The following is a 21,739-nucleotide window of genomic DNA, read 5'->3' as shown; positions in this document are numbered from 1 at the left end:
ACTCCACCCATTTTGGTCAATGATGCTGGCGAGGATAATTTACAGCGCACAGTGAAGCGCACAGCATATGCAAAGTTGGTGCCATTTGTTTATCATCGAGAACGATCGAGCCAGTGGATGACGGAAATGAAAAAACCAATATGGTTTCGACGCAAAGCAATAACCGCGGTGCACAATCACGAACCATCGAAAGCACATCGAAACAATAAAATTTGCTCAACAACGATTAATAATTTGAACACAACAACGAAAACGTGGCTCTCACGGCCAGTCACACGGCCGATAAACAACTGTCAAGCTTAATGGGAACATAAACGACACAGCTATGGCCAGCTAGCGGCCCAATCGTGGCGACGATGACAAACATTGTGGCGTTATTATTGTTGGGGTGGGCGGGTTTATTGAATTGTTCGTTTCCGGTCCATTTGCAGTGGCCAAGGTATCAAGATGAATGTAGATCGCGGACACGGAAGGATTGGTTTTGGTGAGTGTAAAGCAATAGTGTACAGTAACTGCCGTTGGAGCTTTTGGACCAACCAACCAAATGAAACCGAAATCAAAAGGAGTGGCTTGCTTCTAATGTTCGCTGTCTTCTGGATAGATTGATAGTAAGAAAAATTAAAACATTTGCCATCGGACTGCCGGATATTGGCACCAGATTTGGGTATTGCTGAGGTCGGTCTTTATTGCGTTACAGTACCCTTTTATTTGTTTGACACGAATTACGCTATGAATTTTCAAGTTTTGCTACATTTGTTTCCAATGAGTAGAAGAATGAGAAGAATAGGAAAACAAAACATGTGCACTGCGCCAAGCGAATGTTTGGCCACATGAAGGCTCCCTATCACCCTTTCGAAGAGGTGCACAACGAAATAAAAAATTTCAGTAGAAGGAAGTAAGTAAAACTGTAGGAGGTAGTTTGTTTGTTTGTTTGTCTTTTTTCAGTAATAGTATTAGAGATATTTAAATTTTCTTACCATCAGGTAAAGTCCCCAGCGACCACATAAAATCTAAAAATGCAGAAAACGAAAAAACGCTACTTTTAGACACATTCTAGTTGGAAAAAAACGGGAGATCACCAATTCGAGTGGAGGAGCAAAATAAACGGAAGCGAAACCGATAACGTAGGGGTTTATTGGGCGGTAACGTAATGCAGGTAACAGACAGCTTTGTTATTGATAAACTTGGCCGACACTGGGCGGCAACAATTGGAGTACACGAGTAGAGCAGGTTTGCTTCCTTTTGGGCCGGGGGATACACGGTTGGCCGTCACACGAGAGATGGAAACAGAGCGAGTGGGGATAAAAACGGAGCAGATGAGGGCTGGAAAATGAGCATTGGTAATCTAGCAAAGAAAAACGAGAAACCAAAGAACTGCAAAAGCAACACTACATCCATGTCACAATATCGAGAAAGAAAACGGAACAACGTAAACGTGAAAGTAACGCAGCGACTAATGCTATCAACAAGATTCCAGGAAATACCAAAAACAGAGAGAGATGGAACCGAGCTGGCCGGCGGGTAGTCTAACAAAATCACAGCAAATGCTACGCCTAAAATCTATGTTTCGATGACGCGACGTTTAACTTTTAATGGTGCTTAATAATTTAAATCTGTGCCTCCAATGGGCAACATGGGAAGCCGAAATGTTAATGGTGACGACGGTTTGCGACGGGATGTTGAAAAATTGCACCAATCGCCTGTGGTGCCAATCGGTCCGCCAAGGGTTTCTGTTTCAATCAACAAACACTCTCAAACCATCACAACAACACGCTTTTATCACACGCTCTCTGTAACGCACACGCTCCTCGACAGTCGACTGCAGCGCCGTATCACGTGTCCTTCCAGAGGACCGCCGACCGGCAATGCAGCCCCCTTCGGGGATGGAAATCGCATGTTTTGACTATAAACTACTAATATCAAACAGTGTCAAAAATGATTGACTATAAACTACTAGTATCAATAAATAACTCGCGCCGCTATCCAATAAGAAAGAGAGGATTTTGTTTAGGTTTTTTGTGTGTTAGCTATGCTATGATTGGGCTTTGGCGGCTCTAGGCTAGGTTGTTTCGTTCGTTTCTATGTTGCCTCTTCTCGCTGCTAAACGGCTCGCTACTATGATTAAAAACACACTAAAAACTAGCTGCACACGTGGCAGAGAAGGAGAAGAAGAAGAACAGGGGATGATCGCAGCCGCGGCCGTGGGTAGGTACGATAAATACTTAACACACTCGGAACCACCTTAAAAAGAAGTTAACACGCACTCGGTCGCATATAATACGCTAGGTATGCAGGTCTATTCTAGGAACGCGAGGAAAACTGAAACTAGTTCGTTAATATCACACCACAATTATCACCCAGAAGTCCAATTGATTACAATATTGATTTAGAATCTACGTTTTGATTATAATGTTTGTGTTTTTTCGTTGTTGGTTAGCTTGTCGTGACATGGACTGCCACATGGTCTGAGTGCTTGTTGTCCGTGTACCGGAAAGACTTCCAGAGCAGCGCCTGTGCCAGTCCGCGATCAGCGTCCCCGCGCAGGAACATCGAGATATGCCTAGGTTTCCACTTACCTTGCGCTCACAACCACTCTTCAAGGTTCTCACCACCCCTGGGGCAGGCACACGTCCACTCCGGAAATCTTGTCCGGCTTTCAAGCTGCAATCAAGCACTGGGTTAAGTGTTAACGATACAATACTATCGCAAAGCTGCAGACTACGCAGTCGTACGTACGCAGATAAGCGTGTTAGAAAGATGAGAGAAAACTCGGAATACGCAACTGAAAACAGTGAACGACAATCTTCGGGGGAGGTTAGAAACACTCACAACAAAGTCCTACTCACTAAAACACGCGCAACGCTAGAGTAAAGAAAAGGTAACAATCGCCGCTCATTAGTAACGCTAGATCCTTGTAGAGGAAAACACGAAAACAAGATAACCTAGAATGGAACTGTCGAAGGCAAAAGGAACCGTCAAAGATAGGATTCGGTTGAGCTTATCGGTACGCAGCGATTGATTCGTTACCCTAGTTTTCGTTACTAAAACTCAATTCGCATTAGCACCGATGATATTCTGCCTTCATTATTGTCTCAGTTCGATATTGGCTACGCGGTTGCTCTACGTTCGTTGTTTGCCGTTGTCAGTACGTATTATGGCACATTAAAGAATCGATTCTATAGTAATGATTTCACATTAACCGTCCACCGGAATGGTTGGCTTGTTTGCCGATTACAGATGACCAATTTGCAGGTGTGAGTTGGCCTAGCGCTCGGTACGCCGCCCGCGGGTTGCCATATTGACCTTGTGGAAGCATAAATATGCAGCAGCGTAACATAAAATATTCACGCTGAAGGTGGAAGGTGGAAGGTGCAAAGTGTCACAGTGAGTTACCGATGCAATCGATCATCGTTCGAACGGACGCATGATTGAGCGATCGGCCAAAGTGCCAAGCTGTAAAATCCGGGTTGGGATGAATGTGCGCAAAAATCATACGCCATACGCAGCGTAAGTGCTTCCGGAACTGGAGGTTTTTGTGTCCCATGCAGCTCGCAATTCGATTCCGTGATGGCCAGTAAACGGATCTGTAAACTGCTCCGGTGTGTGTTTTTTTTTGGTTGATCAGTTTGCTCCACTTTGCAGAAATTAATAAATTTTCATCACGGCTAATGCATATTTTAGTGATGAGTTTTCATTGGCAATGATTTGCCCCTTGCTCTTTGCATGTCTGGCAGATTCTAATGGATTTCGGAGTGATTTTTGGATTCAATTATTGCTCAGCTAGGCTAGTAGTTTCGCTTCACCATCTGCGAACAAACGGATTCGGCACGGTACAAACAGCGAGCCCTTTGGGTCTGCAGGTGCAGGACCGAGACTCAAGTGGATACAATAAGGAATCGTTTGCCGTAGCGGCAAGAAATCCTTGAGCAGAAAAATTCTTCGGCCCGCGAAGCCCGTTCGGTCGCTGTGAATTTGTATAAAAGCCCTCGCTTATGATCTCGTCACATTATGTTTCCCGCGCCCATCGGCCATGCGGAAGCGTGCGGTGTTCAAAGGAAAATCCTCCACCCGGAACGTGCTGAGCCGACAGGAAGTTTTAGCGGATTCTTTTTCTCTGCACGGGAACAACAGAACAGGACGGCCAGGTTTTTCACGCTCCGAAGGCCAGCGGTGCCGTACCATTTCTTCGCGGTGTCCTGGTGCGCATCGGGTTTCTGTTTTTTTCCATTCGGTCCACACGACGTCTAAGTGCTGTCGGTGTGCTCGGTGTGCGGTTTTCCACCGTGCGACGACAGGGACCGCCACCGGAGGACGCTTACTGATGCAGCACAATCCATTCTCAAGAATATTACTTGCTACACGAGATGTGTGGATGTCGGTCCGCTGTCCCGGGCTCGACTTGGCCGGACTTGGAGCAAGCGGAAAGCACATAAAAAGCATAATCATGGAAACGCATCCAATGGGAAAGTGTGCCCGCTACTTGTGTGTGTCCTGGCGTGGAATGTGGTAGGAAAAGCGGCCAAGTCCACCGTGATGGGGACCGTGGGCCGAACGAGTCGTCTTCGCGGGAAGCGTTTGGCAAGGCGCTTTGTTGTCTCCGCCGGTTTCTTCGAATGCAATGATTTCTTCCGTCAAGCGTTTTAGCGAGATTAGGTGCCGTTTCTTTTGTTTCGCTTCACCGGCCCCTAGACGATGGACGGGCTTTCTTTTAACTTGTTAGTCTATTCGTCCTCAACCAAGTGTGTTCAGTTCGCTCGGCTTTCATCCTTAGCATTTCGACTGAAAAAAATTGAAAATTTAAGGACAGATTCTTCTAAAAACTGAAAAAGTATTCTAATCGTGAGGGTAAAGGGACTAATGGCAACCTAAGGGAAGCAGGCTTTTTCTCACACTTGCAAATTGTTCATTATCTGCATACGAACACGGTAGGAGTTTCCGTTGGTCTTGGAGTCAATGGTGCTTCCGCTTCCGTACCGATGCCCTTCACATCGCACGCATCGTTTCTACGTCTGGTTTTTAGTAGTTTTAAAATATACATCCATGAAGCGATAGTTAGTGCATTGACGTACAATTTGGCCGTACAGTGCTGTGCTTAAGTGCTACAAAAGTTTTAGTATGCGAAACGCTGTCAAGCACACCTCGTTTTTAGACAGATCTCCCAGACACTGTCGGGAGTGTGTTATTGATGGCCTTATGAATAATCAACTTAAAGTTACATATACACAGGTTAGTGATATTTTCGTGGTTTCAGTTGTTTTGCCGCTGTTCCGCTTTTCCCAGGGTTAGCTTATACTTGCGTCACTAACTCGCAAAGAACGCAAACTGTCCTGGCTTCTCATAATTACGCTATGCTCCCCTCAACTCGATTTTAATTTTATTATTTGATTTTTGCTTTGCCAACAATGATTGCGAATTGGAAATCATTTGGAATGACACTGTATGATATTAGCGAGCTTTGTTGCTTGCAGTATTAGATAGGTTTTCTGATCCGTTAATCTAATGCCTCTGTGTGCGCTGCCTCTTGGCCTCGCGAGAGCTAAACAATACTGGCCCATGACTGATTGGGCAACCTCCTCGAGGGTGTGCCCGTGTGATGAATGGATGTTGGGATGACGTTGAGAAGTGATGGTTGACCGGCACACGCAAAGGCCGGGTTGGAACGCGCTCGCGGGGCAAGGAAAGTTTCGGCCACCCTCAAGGGACCAATCAAGTTGCGTTCAGCGAAAACATTTGCTCTTCATTTTGTTGCTTAACCGGCGCTTAACTCGATTCCACGGCCACAGGGAATACTGTGCTTGCTCACAGGGAGCCGGGGCGAGGCGGGTGAGGGTGTAGTTTTGCCTGCCCCCAACCCAGACTCGGGAACGGGGCAAGCTTAGTGGAAGCCGAGCCGGTCCGCCACCACCACTGATGCCGAAACCGGAAAACTGATGAACCAAAACAACGACCGGATAACCTACCACCACCATCAACCGCGCGATTTTGAGGAGGGTCAGGACGCACGGGGAAAAGGATTTGACTTTGCTGCGTCGCAGAGAGCGTGGAATCAATGTAATTGAAGTATTATCCCCGTTCGATTGCGGGCTCGGCAGCTGCGCCTCGGAGGAGCCTCGCTGGCGTTCACTAATGCCTCTCACGACCCAAAGCAGCGTAAGGATTAGCTCGAGTGTATCCGCGTGTGCCGAATTTCCTACTAGCTGGCCTGCAACGATAACTTCTGCGCTGCCCCTACGGCTAGAGAGCTTACATTGTTGCAAACTTACGTCTGTAGTCCCCACATTGACATCCCTCATCGTTAGAGGGATTCGCCGGGTTTGCTGGTTGGAACTTTTCATTTCGAGCGAAGCTCCCCGTCCGGAAGTTTTGGGCGCTGCTGCCCCGCCAGAAATCTTCTCCTTCGCTTATTACCGCACTTCCAACGGATAATAAATGGGAACCCAAAGTCCCCCGGTTGTGGGTTTGTGCGAAGTGGCGAACTAATGCCCGCAATAAGTAGAAACAAAAAGTGGAAGTAAAAACAAAAAATCATCTCGCGAACTACTTGAGCGGTGGAAAAGTTTTCCCTTTTTGCGCTTCGCGCGGCCAGATTTAATGAGAAAAGTGATGGTTTGCCTATTTACTTTGGGAATAACACAGAGAGAGAGAGAGAGATCGGTAATCGGCAATGATGATGTGAAGCGACGGAATGGGGCGTACGGAGACCGCCCGCCGAACAGTGTTCGTGGGTTTATTAAAAAACTTTCCCAACAACCATCGGGCGCAGCGCTGGGTCGGGCCGGGTTGGGCCTCGCCACGAGCGGCCGAGAGTCTTCAGGAACTCCCGGAAAGAGCATACCTTCCGCATTTGGCCACTTGATTTAATGCGAGCCGAGAGTAAGCTTTGTGGCTTCTTCTGCGAGCCTCCAGCAGGACGATGGTGGTGCTTTGGCGCCAACGAAATGTATGAATTGCTTGCTCGAAATGGGTTCTTGGGAGACAATTAGCCTAACCTGGGTCTCTACTCTACGGGGCTCTCTAACCGGATGCGTCATCGTCGAACCTACGTCGATGACTACACCGGAGTTGGAATAAAAAGCTACCATCACAAGAGTAGTGGGAAGTTGTTTCCCCATAAAAAAAACCTCGCATCGAGCTCACAAAAAGCTGGCATTGACGAGGACTCCTACTTCACGACTAGCTACTGCCCTAGCGGACTACAGTCGTTGTACGTCAGGTCATCGGTTGCAGGTTGCTCTACATATCACCACCGGTTTCGTCCCGGCTTAAACTGCTCTAAACTGGGTGGGGGGAGGGACAATGGTACTTGGGACCCGTGAACCGGCTACAGCCCCTTGGGACTACCACAAAACTGGCCACTAAAACTCGGTCGGGAGGACTTCCACGGGAAATGGCTCGGAAACGGAAAGAGGGATTGAAGGGGTGCGCTTCACTGGGGTCGCTGCACCTGAATGATGGTGGTCGTTGGCTGTCAGAGACTGGCCAACGAGGCGGCCGCCTGCAAAGGGTACATGCTGGCGAGGTCGAGCCCCTGCGCCCCGAGCAGGTCCCCGATCGGGTAGGTCAGGGTGGCGGTCGTGCGCGGCTGATGGTGGTGGTGGTGATGGGCCGCGGTCGCCGGATGGTGGTGGTGGTGGTGCGCGTTAGCCACCGGGTGACCTGCGGCCGCCGCAGCAGCGGCTAAGGCGGCCGGATGCTGGCGCAGCGCATTAGCGGCCACCGCCGCGTTCGCCGCCAGCAGCCGCTTAAAGGACACGTCGTACGCAAGAGCCGCCGATTGCTGGGCGGCTGAGCTGTTGGCGTTGGCGGCGGCGGCGGCGGCGGCCGCCGCGGCGTACTGCAGCAGGGAGGGCGAGGCGGTGGCGGCCGACGAGGTGGCCGCCGACAGGGGCAGAATGTGGTGGGTGGTGGTTGCAGCGGCGGCCGCTGCTGCAGCGGCCGCCGCCGCCGCAGCCGCCTGCTGGCTCGAGATGGTGGCGGGCAGGGGGTAGGGAGCGTAGCGCAGCGTGGCCGCCGCCGTGGAACTCGTCGACGGGCCGACCGGCCCGAGGGAGCTGGATGAGGGACCGGCGGCGCCGCCCAACACTACAAACTCACCGTATGTCCCACGTCCAGCGGTGCGCGTTTTGGCCAGGTTCGCTGGAAGCATCACTTCTTTGGGCTGTGCTTTTTTACATTCAACCTGTCGGCCGGAGAAAAGAAGAAGGACCAAGAAGGATACCGCATAAGGCGCCCGTCAGGACTGTCCAACCCACAAAGGCGCACACACCCAAGACTTACCATTTTATTATTGATTTCATGAAAATGGATCTCGCAAACTTTGTCCACTACATCTTCGCTCTGAAATGTCACAAATCCGAAGCCTGTGGATGAAGCAAACAGGGGAAAGAGGGGTGAATTAGTTCGAAGCAATACAAGGATAAATATCACATGTTTGTCTAACTAGAGATCTTATCAACAGGTACAGAGTTATTGTAAGTTTCGGTATATAATACCAATAATTAGATTTTTAAAAGGAGGAACCTGGACTAATTCAAAGTGTTGGTAGTTAAAATTTTATGCCTTTTAAGTGCGTTTATTCGAAAGGCCTTTTCGATTCATTTTCAGAATCTGTTGTCAGTCGAAAACGGATCAATGGAAAGCTGCTAAAAGTAATGGGCTGTGTTAAAGCTGGTCAACCAGACACGATGACTTCCTTCATCTGGTTTAAGTAAATTTTCAAATACGCACGCCCTTGGGGGGTCACTAGCATCCCTGTTCCATTTGCAGAAATGCATCCCCAGACCACAATGCCTTTATTATTTTCTGTCGATGCTGGTGTAGAACCTTTGTAGGAGAAAGGTTAACAGTTTTATTAACGACTGATCAGCCCAGAGCACTGTGTTCCGGAATGAAAAATATTTCAAAGCATTCCGATAGTAAAATGCCATTCTTCTTTTCAAGTTGGCCTTGCCTATATACGGCAATGTTTTAGCTACGTGGCCAGATATGTCTGCCTCTTTAAGCCTACGCCGGATGACATGTACAGAAGGTTCTGCTTCGCACTCTGATGCAAATTTTTGTTCAATATTTTTGTCGGCTAGAGGAGGGTTTGTAGTTGTAGGGATTTCTTACTCACAACAGCTTTAATATGGTGACTTTGGTGATTGCTCGCTCCCTTTGTGGAACAGTTTTGCAATATTCCAATTATTTCCACCACTAAAACTCATACTAATAATCAATTTACGTTCTTCATCGGTTAGTTTACGATATTTCAAGGGTTTTACTATCTTACAAGCTCAGAAACAGTATCGTGTCTTTTGAATTCTTCAGCATGCGTTTGTCAGCCTTAGTTTTACCTTTGGAATATGAAAGCACGTGAAAAGTCAAGTTGTTATTACTTGCAAATTACTAAATCTTTTCTAGTTGCTTTGTTACCGAGCAAAATGAAGGAATATGGTGTGGAAATCTGAAAATCTTGTTTCAATAAAATAAAAGATTTTTTATAATTATTCCTTATTTTATTATTAAGAAAATTAGTGAAGCTCAATAAGAAGCGTGCATTCAAAAGGTTTGGGTTCTTCTTCGGTTCATAGACCAAACTATTCTTTTTTGAATAACGCATAGCTGCCTGAATGAAAAATGGTCGCGGCTAAAACTATTGACACGCTTTCGCTTTTCATGACAAATCAACAATTGCATAATTTTAAAGGAAAGGTAAACTTAACGGCTGAAGTGTCTTAATTTAGGATGTAGGTATTTAAATCCATTACAGTCAGCTTATTGCTTATTCAACTAATAAGCAATAAACTGAAGTAGATTTCTGTAGAATTTATCAAAATGTACACCACTCATCGGCAGCGCTCTGAATTTCTAGACAATTTGGGTACAAAAATAAGTCCTTTGCGTGCTCTAATTGGTCCTTATTCCTTTACGTTACGCGCCCATTTTGTTGCATTTCGGACCAAGGACGCGTCATTTAAGTTCCACCGAGTCAGCGGCTCTCGAGGCTAGAGCGCAGTAAAAAACGTGCAAATACTTAAATGGCAGTTAATGATGTCAGTCAGACTTACCGAACCGAACACTGAGCACCGACAACAACAACAACAACAACAACAACACCGTCGATGATCGTCCTGTGCCGGCGGCACAAGGTGCCAGTTATCACATTATTTCACTAAACTCGCTTCCGCCCAGAGTCCGGGGACCGGATTGTTGAGAAGGAATCCAGGAATGCCGGCAGAGCTGTGGTGAGGACGAGAGCACAAAAACGACCCGCCGGGCAAAAAGGATTCACGGGACACTCTCGTGCTCCCCCAGCCCCGTCCGATCCCTTGTGGGATTAGCGGTGACAGCGGAAGCACAACACGAACCAACGAACGAAAGTTGGCTCAGCTCTCCCGCTGGTCTGTCGGTTCATTTTCCATTTCCGGCAACGCGTCCGCCGGGCCGTCCCCGGTGTCCCTGGACTTGCAAAACTGTAATTTTATGCACATTTGCACCAAATAGCGGCCGTCGGTCGGTGTGCGCGCGCTCTGTAACTTTCTGCGCCGGAGTTTGGAGCGAGAAAAATGGTGAGCCACAAAAGAAAAGTGTATGTGCGGGCGCCAACGTTTTTGCTCGGCACTTTCCTTACAGGGCAACTTACCGGACGGGGTCCACCGGCACACGGCACAAAAAGAGCGAGCGCAAAAGTGTTTAACTACATTTCAATTGGGTCTTGATTGCGTAGGACGTGTTCCTTCCGGAGAGTTAATGATGTCGCCGCCATCTTTTTTCGCTTCCCAACCCTCCGGGATGCAAATGAAGGAGACTCGTTACATGTAGCGGCAGCTTGCGCCGGATACGTGCGCCGGTGGCCCCGGGTACGGACACCGCAATCAACCCGGAAGCCGGCTCAAGCCGGACCAAGAGATGAATTTAATCAATACTGTCCAGCAGGAAACCCAGGCCCACCAGGTTGGGGCTTTCAATAGCGAACCAGTCCACCAAGTGTCAATGGACGGGAGCAAAAGGCAAGGAAAAGAGGAAAACGACACGACCAGGGCCCGGGTGTGATTCTTGGCGCTCAGAGCCGCATTCCAATATTCCCTTCCGGTTGGCTGGACGAATAGCTTACTCTAATTAAATGTGTTCCCGCGACTGTACTCGCCGCGATTAGCATCAAGTGCGTTTTACCCGTTCTGTTTCCATTGTTTTTGGTTGTTTTTTGATGGGTGAAAATGAATAAATTAAGATAGCAAGGAAGAAGGATACTGCGGTTCCCCGAATTCCTCGATGGTCGAAAAGGAGAAACGGTAGAAACGGAAGGAAGGCGAACCCAAAACCTCATTCGACCGCAAACGTGCGCCCACTTACCTACCGAAGGACTCACTCACAAGGCCGGGAATAATCAGAATCAGAAGGTGAAATGGAAAGTGGGAAAATTATGTCGCTTGTGTTTTATTTATGATTTCTTTCCCATCAGCGTGCCGTGCCAAGCCACACGATTTCCTCGCGGCGCTGTCGGCCGAGTCCGTTTTGCATTCCCGAGTGGTGCTTTATGTTGGCCGCCACCCGCGGGTTGGTTGGGCGGTGCGCAATTGAATTGATTTGTTTCTCATTTGCCTAACTCGCCCAGGCTCGGCCTTTTTCGGGTGCCCCGTTTGCGTCCTGGTTCTTTTGTCCATCGCCGTCGTGCTTGGCCATAAAAAACGGGCCACCGGACCCCATTGCCTGCGAAACATAAATTAATATCCGCCCGGGAGAAGCGAGGCGAGCGGACGCCGAGTGGTTCGAGTGATGATTGGTCCGGTCCGGTGGATGATGTTGGTTGGTTTTGTAGGCGCGCTTGTTGACGGAAGAAATTAATGAGGCTGCAGGTCGCCAGGTTCCTCGAAGGACCTTGACCTTGAGGGCACCCAAAGACGATCAAGTTAGACGAGTTTCTCTACCATTAGCGTGCTTTAGTTGAAGATAATTGAAATTGAATTTTGGGGACCATCGTTAGACACACAGTGAGCATCGTCGTATTCCGGCACATGTGTTCCGATCCCGGGGGTTTGCTGGAAGTGTGACAAATTCTTTCCCAACTACTCCCGGACGAACCGGGATAGTCGGGTCCTTTCAACAGTGGAGTTATGCTGTGGCCAGAAGATGGCTCTCTTTGTTCTCCCTACATCCGGCACGGGCCGTGGGCGAGGCCAGCATATCGCTCCGGACCGATCGCTGACCGAAGCCGAGAAGCCGCCACATTTTCCGACTGGAATAATTTCCATAAAAGCTTTTGTTAAATTTTTTGCCCCATTATTGCTTATCTGAGATGAAAATTTCACTTCTAACCACACACACGTGGACACACGTCGTGGTTGTGGCCGGATTACTGCCCCGACTCGCCGCCATCCCGAACCGGTGGCTGCGTGCGGCTGTCCGTGCGGCTCTGGCTGCGTCAATCGAAGCAGAATGGATGCCGACATTGTAACCGGGGCCGCGGAGAACACAAATTCCATGGCTCGCTCTCCTGCTGAAGGATCCGTACGGCCGAGGTTTGTATATCCGGTTCCGCTATATGGCCGGAACGCCACCACTACTACTTGAAAGGCTCATTTTTCCAGCGCCTTTCTAGCGCCCGGTTTTCGCTACTCGTTTCCAATCAGCACACGGCCCGCGCCATGCAGCTGGAAATGCTTTTATCAACAACGAAATGGGACATTTTTCCGGCGGATTGGCGTGGCGGATTTTCGCAGTGTGAATTCGCGGAAAGTGCTGAGCACAACACGCGCCCAGTGCGTTCTGTGTTGGAGCCGCCGTAAGAAAGGACTGCGGCCTGATTCGTTCTGGCCGAGCAACGTTCGGCCGCCATCAGCGGGCATGCGAGTCGAGAAAGGATATCGCCAACGGATTGCCGGCCCGGCACCGGAATCGGGCATTTGTCCCAGAGGAGTTACCTCGCACCTCGCACCCATTCGGCCGGGTGGGTTTGTGTTTTTGTTGCGTTCGTCTTCTTTTCCTATTTATTCATGTGAGGTAATCGCAAACACACCTTCTTTCGCATGAGTGGCCGCAGAAGTGGAAACTTCAATGGGGACGCTTCAGCTGCGGGTTTGAAGGAAAATGTTAGTGTTTTCCCTATATGTCCTCCGGTGCCGAATGGGTGCGCGTGTGTGCGCATTCCCTAACAGCGTTGCCATTAGAACGCTACGGCCGGGATGCACAGTGTTGATGCTTTGTAACGCTTTTCTTCTTCTCTCGCGTCCAAAGCATTTCCATTGAAGTGAAAATGTGCATTTGTAATCCGAAACGAAGCGCTAAGCGAGAGAGACAGAGTTGGACGAGAAAAGAAAGGCAGCAGAGTGCATATAAAATGGGAAAAGGAAATCCAACCAGAACCAGACCAACCAGATGCAAAGATGCTACTTGCTGGAAGACAATTGTCTGGCCCTGGACCGACTGCTTGCCGGGGTTGCTCGTTAACTCGCCAGCACCCAAAACCCGAGACTGGAGTAGTTTTGCATTTTTATGCGTCCACGTGAGCTGACGCTTTGTTTTTATGATGCACCCCATGCACCGCTTCGAGTGTCATTAAATTTAGTGGTTTTAAAAGTGCAATTGCACGGAACTACATTAACCCACGGGGTGGTGCAGCAATTTCCATGGTGCTTCTGGACGGGCGAGAGATCACCAGCATCTCAAATCACAAATCGCAAATCGCTTCATTTAGCCGAGTTGGCCGAGCAAAGCACAGCTCATAAACGAGGCCTCGATTGGCCGCCAGTTCAGATTGATGTTTAGCGTGCGGTTCGTGATCGATCGAATTGATCACTTTCGCCTTTCGAGGACATGTGTTTCGGTGTTTGATTCGGAATTTGGATGACACGATGGAATTGGTGGCGAAAAATCCGAAACCGGATTCATCGTGCGCCACTGAGAACTTGCCATCGACGGTGAAGCAAGCCAAACATCATCTTTCCGCACGTTCGCTTTGGCCATTTGGCCTACGCAAAGTCTGGCTCGTGTGGCCCACGAAGCCACAAACAAAATCGTTAAATTCGATGAAAAAAATAAATTGGATCATTAAAATTAAATGATGCTGAAATTTGCTATCGATTTCAGGCTTCCCGGCCGCCCGGTGCCGCCGGTCTGCTGCCGGAGGATGATGCGTGGTCGCTCGGATCTGCGAGCGGCGCCAGCAAGGCCGAAGGACGGTCCAACGGTTGCCGGCCGAGTGTTTGTTTTGCCATATCCTGCTCGGTGCGGATGGCAAAATATTGATTGGCGGCCGCCGGTTGTAAAGGGGCGGCCCATCGGTCCATGGCTGCTAATCGTCTGTTTGCCTCGCCCAAACAGAGCAAGCTCCCAGCTAGTCCCAGCAAAATATCTTTCCAGCAGTTAAGTGAAGAGGACCCAACCGACGACGACGACGACGGGGTCCGATGATTATTGTCCGATGAAGTCAGTGGACCGTCCGCAGCATAACCAGCATGCCACGGGCCAGGATTAAGCCACACAGCCCAGGGGATAGGTCCAAAAGTTTGGCTCACGGGTTGCCGTTCATCATGTGAAACGGCACGTGAATTCGCGTGATTTGTGAACGCGCGCGCGGGCGCTACGCTGAGCGCCCTCTGGTGGCCGGTGTCGCTATGTGAAGGGAATTGCCCACCGGCAGCAATTCATCTGGACCGGCGGCGGCATGACCCGGGGCGTAATAAATTTTCCTTTCTTTGCCCCGGTCCAGGATACTGTGCGGCAGCGCGAGTGACCCGTTTTGTCCCCGGATTCGAGAGGGTTCCGAGAGTTTCGATTGATTGCTTTCGGTCGGGAGCGTGCACCCGGTGTTCCCGGTTCCCACCCACAGACGAGCATCCGTTTCGGATGATTACTGGAGCTGTTTGTTTTGGAGCCCACCCGCCGACGTTTCTTAGTGAGGAGGGTACCGGAAAGTTTGCCGGCCACCCCAGGATCCCAGGATCTTCGGGGGAGATCTCCACACGCAAAGGCGTGCACACGCGGGTCGGTCGGTTCGATTGAGTGCGTGAGGCGAACCGTGAAACATGCGGGCTGGCGGCACGAAAGGATTAAGTTTAAGGATACATCAAAACTTTTCGAATGCTTCCAAGTTGATCGCTCGAACGGACTATTAAAACAACGGCTCCATCCAACGGCGTCCCATCTACTATCCCCGGGGGGAAGCGGTCCCGGTACGGACATATCGGATCGATCGGGCAGCTCGTGGAGAGGGGAGAGCGCTAGCGTGCTCCAAATTCATCACCACCAACTCGGCGCACTCGTGCTTCGTAATGATGCGATGGATGGATGCTCATTTAAAATCCACATCCACGCGAGGGACCGTCGAAGGAAAAACTACGGCACGGCAATTTAAGAGAGCGATGAGTTTTTGGCGATTGATGAGAAACCCGCCAGCCGGGTCCTGAGTGGACCCGGAGGGGGACCATCTTTCCCGCTCCGCCTTGCCCTACTGGGCTGGTGGGTGATGTATTATGATGCCCTTTTCGATGGGGGCTTTCGTTCGCCTGATTGCATGACACAACACTCGAGACAGACGAGACCAACGCTGCGCTCGCCGCATGTGTGTGCAAAATGTTTTTCTTTTATGGGAACGGTGAAAATTTTTCCCATCATTGTCCGGGGTGGGAAAACGATCCATTTCTTCAAAAAAATGCACCTGGAGTGGCGTGGCTGCGGTGCCCTTTAAGTAAGTGCCCATTTTATCAGGTGTACAAAACATTTGCCAACCAATGGCTTAAGGATTTCAACTTAAAACAGGCCAAATTTCAGTTTGTAACTTACACTTGAGTAGGTTTGGACATGGCGAATTCATGTCTAAAATGAAAAAAACGTGGACATCTTTGGTTTTATGCTAACATTTTTATGAAAACTGCTGCAGAATCACATCAACCGCAGTTTGAAACTTTCGATGAGCATGCCCTTGAAAATCTACAGTGCTTTGAGTGGTTAGAAAATGTTTAAAATGGAGATTTTAGAGTGATACAGACGTGACACTTTCCAAATATTCCTTTTTTACTCTTGCTGAGCAACGTTTTGAATTCTTACAAAAATATCGCAAAAAGGGGCTATGAAATACGTTTTCGAAAGATACAAACCTCATTTGTCATGGATCCCTCAAATTAACAGAGAGATAGCAGGTACGTAGAACTAGTAATGGTAAATAGTTTGAGTGGCGTAGAGTTTTTAATTTTAATGCAATGAACGTTTCGGAACCATACTTGTGCATTTGATAAAGGGATCCAGCAGTGGTTTTGTCCCACCTTTGTGAGCGTTGGATGCAAACAATATCAATAAACTGGCCTGGCCTTGTTAATGAGACAAGCGACGAGCACGGAATCGAAATGTCACAATGCTTTGAACGAAAAGTTTTCCATCCCACGGCACTGGCCCGGGGCGCCGGGTTGTCAAAAGTGAGTCAAATTTATTGTTCCGTTTTCAAATTCGTCCCCTTCGCAAAAGGCCATTTTAAAAGAGGGCCGAAGGAGGTCATGTAATTACTTAATTTGTTTTCATCTTGCCCGTTCAAGTCTCGGTGCCTTTCTCGGTTCCTGCTCTCGGCCCGAAAAGGTTCCCGGACCGTGGGTGTGGTGTCGTGAAGAAGGAACGGTGGGCGATTGTTGGGTGAGGTTGTTAGAGTCTGCCACCTTCGGTCCGCGAGTGATGAAAGCGCGAAGCGTGGGATTTTCCGTTTTGGAAATTGAGGCGGCAGAATGAAAGGCGGAAAAACTGAAAACTCATCCTAACAAACTGTCAGTAAATTAAGCCTCCAAAATGAAGTGACGCAACGCGAACGCGAAATGGGCTGGGCTCTGGGGCACTGAAACTTGATTTTGAGGCCAAACTTTGCCCGCGGAAAGATGGCCGTCAGCTCGCGCTGCAGTTTTCATTTTCTTTTTTGTTGGTCAAGAAAACTTAATTATGTGCTGTTTCCGTAGCCGTAGGCGTTTTAGCGTCACAGTGCGACCCCGCCGAACGGCTGTTAGCTGCACCGCTGCAAATATTCAGCAATAGTTCGGGCCCGACCAAACCGGCCACCAAAGACGTGCGCAGCTGCCAAATCGATCGATGACTCGTCGTCGATCGCCGGGAAAAAGGAATGGAAAATTCTTCGCGCTCGACAGCGAAGACCACCATCAAATTCGTTGGCTTTGTTTGCTTGCGTTATTTACTAGCGCCTTCCGAAGCTCGCTAGGTCGTCCTGCGACGGGAATTATCTCACTCACTGTGTGGGAGCGTCGATTCGCCGGCCGCCGATATTCGTGGAAAGTGGAAAAGTGAAAAACGTTCGCCAATGTCGTTCGGCCGCTGTTGTTGGTGTAACAGATTTTCTCTGTTGTTCTTTCGGCTTCGGAGGATTTTTCGCCCTCTCGTCGTCATCGAGGGCCGGCTCGGTTGGAAGTTTGCGGCACAAATATGCTTTGGCTTCGCAACTTACATTCCCGTCGGCCAAGTGACGGAATTTTGGTCGAACTTCGCGAAGCGCTAAGACGCGGGAGCGCAATTAAGAGCTCAACCGTCTTCTGGGAAACGTAGACACTGGGTCCCCTTCCTGGTCCAGTGGAGGGGAGCATCTTTTCTCTCGCCTCAGCCACCAGTCAACTGACAGGACATTCGCTTTCATCGACCGATCGGTCCGTTCGCCGTCATCCGTCAGACGTGGTGGCAGTTTAAGTCAAAGTTCAGTACCGACCGTGCCCGCTAAGTGCTGGACAAAGTTGGAGTTACGAGCGCGAAGAACGAGCGTAAGTCCGAACTCAGCCGGAGAGGTTTTCTTCTGGGTACGGCGGAATTTCTTTTTTTTTTGCTGGCTCGTTGTTGTTGAACGCCCGAACTGAAGTTCCATGGCGGCGAGATTGCAAATTTAGGTGGAGCAGGAGCAGGACGCCGCGTGTGGGGACCGAAAAATTGCACCCCTGAATTGGGTGCAAGCGAAAGCGCCGGCGGACCTAACGAGAAGTGTAAGAGCATTAAAATGTCGTTCCCGACATCTGCCACGGTGCTTCCAGCTTCGGAACTCACACAGAGAGCGAAAGAGAGAGCCAGATATAGAGAGAGAAAGATTGAAGTTGGTTCCTTTGGATGGCTTTTGGTGTATCGCCAACACTCGTCGCGTGGAGCCGCGGGCATCATGATGATGATGGTGTTTGAGGTTGGACTGGGGCTCGTTAGATGAGGTTAACTATGAGTGGATAGGACCCATCCCTGAATAGGATGGATAGAACCTATAAGGTGCCATCCACTCGGCAGATGCCGCACGTCGACATGTCCTACAGATTGCTCGACGAGCATACGGCACGGCTGTATTAAAGGACGAGTTACGCTGGTCTGCATGAAACCCATCGTTACTAGTGCTGTAAGGAAACCCCTTTCGTAAAGCGCATTAATAATACGAATTTTTTTCTCTACTACACTGACTAACACTAACATCATGGCCGATAAGACTTGACGGGCAGCACTCAGTGGGTCATGTTTAGAATCATTGGGTTTTTGAAGTTTCTATTTACCACTGTTAACCTTTCCCCATTTAATGTCGGGAAATGACCGGCAAAGTTCCTTCCAGATTGAAGCATTGCAATTAATACTGGAAACTATTTTACAAATAATTATAATGGTCAAAGGCAGTTGTATTTTTCACTTTGAATTTTGCCCGACAAGTTGGTCCGAGAAATTTCTCTCCGAAGCGACGAAATCATATCACGAATCACGAAATCGTTTAATTTTGACAGATAGCGCATTTAACATAACATCTTGTTTATACCGCTCTGCCCGTTTTAAAAATAATAAATGAAAAATAAACAAGGAGTTACGGTAATTTCCTGATAGTCAACTCATTTGAAAAAATCAAAGCAGTTTTGGAAGAGAAATGGCGATCTACATCATAACGTAGCGGTACTATTTACCTTACTCAATGTTTGAGAATGCTCACTGGAATTGATATGAAATAATGTCCCCCATTTGCGGATGCTTTGCGTTAGTCAGTGTTAAATATTAGCTTTGCGAAGTTCAAAAAACCAGCCGCGAAACATCCAAAAGGCTGGCATTACAACATAGGGGCCCAACATAGTTCAGCTAGGTGAAAAGTGTGAAAGCGTGAAGCAAATCATCCGTGACGGGGCACTCTCTCCTGCGGACCACGACCCGAAACTCTCACCCGAACGAATAAATAAATATCGATTAGGAGCGAGGAAATAAACCAGCAATAAGTAGCGCGGCCATGTCTGTACAATGTAACAACCGTGCCATTACGCTCCGGTCCCCCCGGTCAGTGCGCTTCCTTTTGGTCCGCCTATTTTCTTCTTCCCCGGCCTGCCTGCTGCGTGTGGCTTCTGCGCCCAGCACTCGTGCAGCTTTCGTTTTTTCTTCGCCCACAAAAGCAGAACAGCCCCACAAATTACAGCCCACAACGGACGGCACTTGGCGTGGCCGCCACGAGCCACTGCACACCTGTTTTCACACGAGAAATTATAGGTTTTACAGAGCGCGCGTCACTTTGGATCACCGGGGTCCAGGACCGTGCCGCAGGGCGTTGTGGGCGTCAGCGTTCGGAAAATTACACCCCCAGCGAGGCCGCCGGGAAAAGTCCCAAAACTAGCCCCACGCGATACGGGGAGTGGAGCAGAAGCCAGGGCGGGCCAGGGGAAAAGAATACGCAAAGAGTGTGAGAAAATTAGCATACTTTTCTGTCCCGTCGACATCGGCCGTGTCTTGGCCGATTGTCTTACGGCGCGGCGTGCTTTATGCTGTAGGGTGCTGTCGATGCTAAAAATAAAACCCACTTTCAACCTGCTGCAGGGCCCGAAAGGCCGCCCAGAAAACCCACCGGGTTTTCCGCATCCCACGCCCGTCTGATTGAATTAGACGAAGATTCCTGGGAGCCGCAGCACCGCATCGCGCGTGGTCTGCGTGTGATTGTTTTCCCGGCGCTTCTTTCTCTATAAATTCCCGCGAATGAAGATTAACGCTAAACGCCGGCGACGCGTGTCTTGCGGTGAACCATTAGCATGTACCTTTAATGCGCCCAGGATGAACGTCAACGCCGAGTGTGACCTTTCGGGCCACACTCGCGGGCCAATGTTTGTTTCAGCACCTCAGACAACTCGCACATACTTTACAGCCCTTAGTTTCTTAGGGCTTCATCGCACCCGGGACCGGAAAACCTTGGTTCTGTCCCAAGTGGCTGGCCCACCCCACCGAAAAGCTTTTATTCGGCTGTCAAATTCCTTTCTACCATCGATCACATCATCATCATCAGCGTCACCCCAGCGTCATGATACTTTGGGGGCCACGCCAATCCGCCGGCGAATCCGGGAAAACGGAGCGGAAAAACGCAGCACGAGCGTCCCGAGCGCGACGTACTGTAAACATCAATCAGTCAGTCAGTCAAGCTGTCAATCAGTGCCCATCCATCCTCGTCTACTCGTCGCCGAGCGCCGTCGGATTTCCGACGGGGTCTCGCGGGAACGTATCGTATCGCTTTGGATTCGGCGACACAATCAGAATGCCGAGTGGTGGACCCACTCTGGCCGCGTGTCCAATAATCTAGCACCGAGGAAAAGAATTCCGCGAATGTTGGTAATTAATTTGTGCTTGGGGTTATGGGGTATGAATTACCTGGCCAAGGTGTACACAAACCAACACAACAACCGATGCCGAGGCCGGTTCGTTGACATTCCACTTCCCATAAACATCGTGAACCCTGCGGGGCGCCAAATGCTACGCAGAGTCCACGTGTCGAGCTGTCGGAGCACATTCCCCAGCGCGGCCTGGCTTAACTGGAATTGGCGTGCAGGCGACCGAGTTGATGAAAATTAGATGAAGATCGTTTGCCTCGCAGTTGGCTCCGTCGTCGTCGCCGCCGGTATGATTTATCGGCCCATCAAAGTGGCAACAGTGGCCCTGCCCAGTGCCCGGGCATCGGGATCACCGTAAGTGACAGGTTTGCCAAACACACACGCCCCACGCCGGAGAATTGCATTCCAATGGCCGCGTGTCCGGCTGCGAAGATGGCAGTGAATCCGTCGGAATTCCTCGCCAACTCGCCAAAGTCCGTTCACGTTCACGAAGGGACCACGCCACACGTAGGACGTAAACGATTTCCTGACGACAGCTTTTCTGAAAGGTATTGGGCAACCCGATGCGATGCGACTGTATCATCAGCAACGCTTACCGTCGGCCGGGGCAGGGGGCCACGGTGCATCGAGAGAGCTGCTTCAGCAGACAAATGACACGAAAACACGCAGAAACGATTCCATTCGTTTCCGACGGCCGTCGAGCGTGCCGGGTTGGTGGGACTGCGGACGTGGGAGCGTCCTTCGGGACTAGTGATCTCGCCACCGGCCCAGGCGAGACTGTTTCCCGGGAACGGAATGCAAATCGAATCCCATCAGTCCCAGTAATGCAAGGTAGTTGGCAGCTCCAATGCACTCGTCGTCGTCGGCAGTCCTTCCGAGGACGAGACGAGGTCGATAAGACACAACAATAAACAACCCGTTCGGTGGTGCTCCACCACCGGGTCCATGGCATCTTACAGACGAATATTGATGCGGACATCAATCTTTTTTCCCGCGTGTGGTGGCGTCTAGCGGCGTCCGTCGGGTTTCCGGGAAGCTTCCAATCCGTCCGACTCGGGTTCATCGCTGCGGCTCGCCGTCCAGTCAATCGCAGCAGTAGCTGGCGCCAGCCACGGCCCAGCGAAATCTGAATGGTGGGAATTTAAAATTCAATTCCACATCCCGGGCCCGGCTTCCGGGTTGATAAA

The 21,739-nt window shown here is 49.8% G+C and overlaps 1 protein-coding gene across 1 annotated transcript in view; it reads right to left on the bottom strand.

The window, feature by feature from the left end:
- Positions 1-21,739, bottom strand: part of LOC131211011 (RNA-binding protein Musashi homolog Rbp6-like) — a 279,444-nt gene that overhangs the window by 22,285 nt on the left and 235,420 nt on the right. Inside the window, exons 4-6 of the mRNA XM_058204350.1 lie at positions 8,278-8,360; positions 8,095-8,179; positions 978-1,010 (exon numbers count right to left, since the gene is read on the bottom strand). Coding sequence (XP_058060333.1) covers positions 978-1,010; positions 8,095-8,179; positions 8,278-8,360 — 201 coding nt within the window. The remainder of the gene's footprint in view (positions 1-977; positions 1,011-8,094; positions 8,180-8,277; positions 8,361-21,739) is intronic.

The sequence above is a fragment of the Anopheles bellator genome, chromosome 1 (assembly GCF_943735745.2).
Source record: "Anopheles bellator chromosome 1, idAnoBellAS_SP24_06.2, whole genome shotgun sequence".
In the NCBI taxonomy this organism is placed as follows: domain Eukaryota; kingdom Metazoa; phylum Arthropoda; class Insecta; order Diptera; family Culicidae; genus Anopheles; species Anopheles bellator.
Note: the sequence above shows the minus strand (reverse complement) of the source record. Positions and strands in the feature narration are given on the sequence as shown.